This window comes from Portunus trituberculatus, chromosome 36, assembly GCF_017591435.1.
Source record: "Portunus trituberculatus isolate SZX2019 chromosome 36, ASM1759143v1, whole genome shotgun sequence".
Taxonomy (NCBI): Eukaryota; Metazoa; Arthropoda; class Malacostraca; order Decapoda; family Portunidae; genus Portunus; species Portunus trituberculatus.
In genome coordinates, this window is record NC_059290.1 from 9,261,594 (window position 1) to 9,266,593 (window position 5,000).

The window sequence follows — 5,000 nt, forward strand, 5'->3', positions numbered from 1 at the left end:
TCTCTCTCTCTCTCTCTCTCTCTCTCTCTCTCTCTCTCTCTTTCTTAGCTGTTTTTGTGTGGGATTAGAGGTCAATGTGTTCTTACGAGTCTGTGTGTGTGTGTGTGTGTGTGTGTGTGTGTGTTATTTCTTTTTATTTTTATTCTATTTCTTTTCCTCCTTATCTTTTTTTTGTCTTCTAATTATTTTTTCTTGTTTTGTTGTTATCCTCTGTGTTCTTGTTTTTTTGGTGTGTGTGTGTGTGTGTCTCCTCCTCCTCCTCCTCCTCCTCCTCCTCCTCCTCCTCCTCCGTTTACTTCTCCTCTTCGTCTTCAATCTCTTATTCCTCCTCTTCCTCCTCCTCCTCTTCTCATGACTCATTCTTGCTGTTGTTCTTGTTACTGCTGCTGTTGTTATTGCTGTTGAAGTTATTGTTGTTGTTGTTGTTGTTGTTGTTGTTGTTGTGGTGGTGGTGGTGGTGGTGGTGGTGGTGGTGGTGGTCGTAGCTAAGATAACGGTGGTAGTGGTGGCCTCGTTGTTGTTGTTGTTCTTCTTTGTCTTTCCTTCTTCTTGTTGTTCTTATTTTGTTGATGTTGTTGTTGTTGTTGTTGTTGTTGTTGTTGTTGTTGTTGTTGTTGGTGTTGTTGTTCTTTTTCCTTTTTCATTTTACTATTTTCTTCTTCTTCTTCTTCTTCTTCTTCTTCTTCTTCTTCTTCTTCTTCTTCTTCTTCTTCTTCTTCTTCTTCTTCTTCTTCTTCTTCTTCTTCTTCTTCTTCTTCTTCTTCTTCTTCTTCTTCTTCTTCTTCTTCTTCTTCTTCTTCTTCTTCTTCTTCTTCTTCTTCTCCTTCTTCTTCTTCTTCTTCTGTCTCCCTCTTTTCCTTTTCCTCCTCCTCTTTACCCTCCTTCTCCTCCTTTCGTCTTTTTACCTTCATCACCACCACCACCACCACCACCACCACTACCAGTTACAAAGGATCGAATTCCATCTAAGCAAAGTAATCTACACTTCAATATATCACACACATGACACTTATCCACCACCACCACCACCACCATTACCACTAACACCACCACTACCACTAACATGCATCTATCTCCGCCCACAGTCTGCCCACCTCCGCCCTCCCACCACCATTATTAGCGTCAGAGGGCGTTATGTAATAGTTATCTATCTTTCTATCTACTGTTGGGTTGGTGTGTCGTGTTCTGTGTATAATGTAATAGGGAATGTGGGTGTTTTGGGGTGTTTTGCTACGTTTTCTTTTTTTTTTTTTTTTTTTTTATGGTAGACTGTCTTGTTTTTTTTTTTTTTTTTCTTCGTTTTTTTTTTTGTGTAGTAATTTGGTTTTGTTTTCTGTTTCATTATTTTTTTTCATATTTTCCCCTTCTTTTTTTCTTTTCTTTCTCTTTTTCTTTTCTGTATATATTCTTTAGTTTTTTTCTGTTTCACCTTTCTTTCATTACAATTTTGAGGAATCACGTTATCCTCACCCTCCTTCAGTGTCTCCTACAGGAAATACGATTCTTCTTTGTCATTTTCCACTCCTCCTCCGTGAACTGTAACCAATCCCTTCTCCTCTTTCATTTATTATATCTCCTTTCCTTCACCACTTTCGTAACCAATAAAATCTTTGCCCCTCCTGGAACTTTGACATTCCTTCCTTCACCATCGTAACTCCTAACCTCCTTCTGCCTCTCCTTCACTATATCGACTTCCCTCCTTCATTACATACATAAGCCATAACACTGTACTCCTTCACTATCATCACTCTCCCTCCTTCACCATATTGGTAACCCATATCCTCCTTCTACCTCTCCTTCACTATAATTTTCCCTCCTTCACTGCCCACTTTACCCATAACACTCTACTCCTTCACTATATCACTCTCCCTCCTCCACCGCCTTCTCCAGGAATCAGCAGTGACCCCGAGGACTTAGATGTGCGACGAGAGTACTACGGAAGCAACGTTATTGAGCCCAAGCCGCCTCCTTCATTCCTACGACTGGTATTTGAGGCTTTGAAGGACACTACTCTGATTATCCTTCAAGTAGCTGCCGTCCTTAGCATCGTCCTTAGCTTTTTCCATGCAGAGGTGGGAGGGAAAGGTACGTACGTGTGTGTGTGTGTGTGTGTGTGTGTGTGTGTGTTTATATGCTAGTATTCACCTAGTTCTGTTTGTATAGAGCTTAAGTCATCGTGTAGCCTACTTCTCTGTGTGTGCGTGCGTGCGTGTGTGTGCGTGCGTGATCAATAAAATCTCCACTGCACTGTCTAATAGCCTGGTTCATTAGGTCGTTAATCACGGTGTAATGGTTCTGCTGGGAATGTTAAGTGTGCTGGTGCTGGGTAGTGAAATGTGGCTGGCGTGGACCGCAGAGTGTTTCGCGGGGCTGAGGCAGGAGAGATTGACACGATAAGAGAGAGAGAGAGAGAGAGAGAGAGAGAGAGAGAGAGAGAGAGAGAGAGAGAGAGAGAGAGAGAGAGAGAATGATTGAATTATTTATCTTTATATCCCAAGCAATATTGAAACTAAACATAAAAACAGTGGATAACAAATAATTGATGTTACAAATGTCAACTCTCTTCTTGTGATATCTTCGTTATTCAGTTAGTTTTGATAGTTAGTTAGTTTGTTTATTTGTTGTATTTGCGCTCTGCTTTTGTAGTTATGCGTTACTCGGCGCAGTGTCTTCTGTTACCGCTTGTTTGTTTACCCCCGAGCCGATTTCCTCCCCCGCTCCGCTGTGTACCGCCGCTCATGTTGTTGTCTTGTTCTTGATCTTGTCTCTCAGATGCTGATGAGGGACAGACCATTCTTCCTTCCCCTGGTAAGTTGATTCTACTACTACTACTACTACTACTACTACTACTACTACTACTACTACATTTTTTATATCAATTTTCTGCTACTACTACTACTACATTTTTTTTCATATTAGTTTTCTACTACTACTACTACTACTACTACTACTACTACTACTACTACTACTACTACTACTACTACTACTACTACTACTACTACTACCTACTACCACCACCACTACCACCACCACCACTGCTACCACCACCACCACCACTACTACTACTACTACTACTACTACTACTACTACTACTACTACTACTACTACTACTACTACTACTACTACTACCATTATCACAATCAACAGTAATCCATCTTGACCTTCAGGAAAAAATATGTCTACATTCCATTTTCTATTATCATCCGTCACTGGCATTGTTATTGTATTCCTGTGTGTGTGTGTGTGTGTGTGTGTGTGTGTGTGTGTGTGTGTGTGTGTGTGTGTGTGTGTGTGTGTGTGTGTGTGTGTGTGTGTGTGTGTGTTAACAATACTATTTCTTCTATCTTAACTTCTTTCTTCACTCCTTCTCCAGCTTAAAAATAATATCTTTCTTTATCTATCTCTCTATCCATCTATTTCTGTTAATAAAGTGCTTCAGTTGTGTTTTTCATTTATCTATTTCTCAATCAATCAGTCAAGCAATTTTTCATCCTTTCTATCTATATATATTTCCATCTTTTCACCCTCTCACTTTCACATCTTCCTCCTTCTTTCACCATTTTCTCACCCCCATCACTTCAACTTCCTCCTTTCTTCTTATCCTTTTATATTTTCATCTTGTCACTCTCTCACTTCCTCATCTCCTTCATTTCATTAGCCTTATCCCTTTTTGATCACCTTTTTTTTTTCTTCCTTCCTTCCCTCCTCCACTTATCTATATTTTCATTTCATTCTCATCTCATTATCATCTTCCTCATCTCCCTCCCTTTTTCATCCTTTCTTCTCCCCCTTCACCTTCTCAGCTATATCTTTCCTTCCTTTACTTATATATATTTTCATCACACACTCATCATCTCACCATCTTTTTTATTTCCCTCCTTCTATCAGCCTTTTCTCACACTCTCATTATCATCTTCCTCATCTCCCTCCTTTTTTCACCCATTTTTCATCACAATCACCTCAACTTTTTCCTTCCTTCCTTCACTCCTCCTCACCTCGTCTTCCTCTCCCTGACAGAAGACGAGAAGGAGCAGGCCCCCCCGTGGATAGAAGGCGTTGCTATCCTTGCTGCTGTTGCTGTCGTCGTCCTTGTCACGGCTTTCAATGATTATACGTAAGTTACCCTCTTCATTTTCTCATTCTCTGCTCCGTTTTCTTTGATGTGTTTTTTTTTTTTTTTCGTTTTTTTTCTTCTTTTCTTTATCGTTATTTTCTTTTGTTTCTTTTAGATGTACGTCTTGTTTTTTTTTTCTTGTTTTTTTTTCTTTTCGATGTCATTATTTTCTTCTTTTCTATTTTTTATCTATTTCTTCGTTTTTTTTTCATTTAGCTCCTTTTCCCTTTAAATATTCTCTTTTTCTTTTTTTTTTCGAATTGTTTTTTTTATATTCTCTCTCTCTCTCTCTCTCTCTCTCTCTCTCTCTCTCTCTCTCTCTCTCTCTCTCTCTCTCTCTCTCTCTCTCTCTCTCTCTCTCTCTCTCTCTCTCTCTCTCTCTCTCTAACACAGCTTCCCTCCTTCATCGCCCCCTGCAGGAAAGAGCGGCAGTTTCGAGGTCTGCAGACACGTATAGAGAACACACACACATTCTCCGTGGTGAGGTCCAGAAGCATCATTCAGGTCCCCATCTCGGACATCTTGGTGGGGGATATCTGTCAGGTGTGTGGGTGACTGAGGGAAAGGTGTGTGTTGTGGGAAGAGATGGGTAAAGGAAGGCTGAAGAGAAAGTGTGTGGGTGAATGAGGGATTGTAAGGGCTTCAAGGTTTGTTGTTTTATTCGTCTGTTGAGTGATTGAGTGAGTGATATAATGAGTGGATGGGTGGATTTGTGAGTGAGTAAGGGAGGGAGGGAGGGAGGAGTGAGTGGTTTGGTGGATGGGTTTGTGGTGAGTGAGTGAGTGAGTGAATGAGTGATTGAGTGAGTGAGTGGGTGGGTTTGTGAGTGAGTGAGGGAATAAGTGAATGAGTGAATTTGTGAGTGAGTGAGGAAGGTGGTTAGTGA

The 5,000-nt window shown here is 40.6% G+C and overlaps 1 protein-coding gene across 3 annotated transcripts in view; it reads left to right on the forward strand.

Annotated features, from left to right (window-relative positions):
- The window catches only part of LOC123513414 (plasma membrane calcium-transporting ATPase 4-like), a 57,186-nt gene that overhangs the window by 13,438 nt on the left and 38,748 nt on the right, over positions 1–5,000 (forward strand). For all 3 annotated transcript variants that reach the window (XR_006677332.1, XM_045270580.1, XM_045270579.1), the window contains exons 2-5: positions 1,891–2,085; positions 2,773–2,808; positions 4,018–4,114; positions 4,534–4,657. Coding sequence is in view for 2 of the 3 variants with exons in the window: in XM_045270580.1 (XP_045126515.1) it covers positions 1,891–2,085; positions 2,773–2,808; positions 4,018–4,114; positions 4,534–4,657 (452 nt within the window). In the remaining variant the exon portion in view is untranslated. The remainder of the gene's footprint in view (positions 1–1,890; positions 2,086–2,772; positions 2,809–4,017; positions 4,115–4,533; positions 4,658–5,000) is intronic.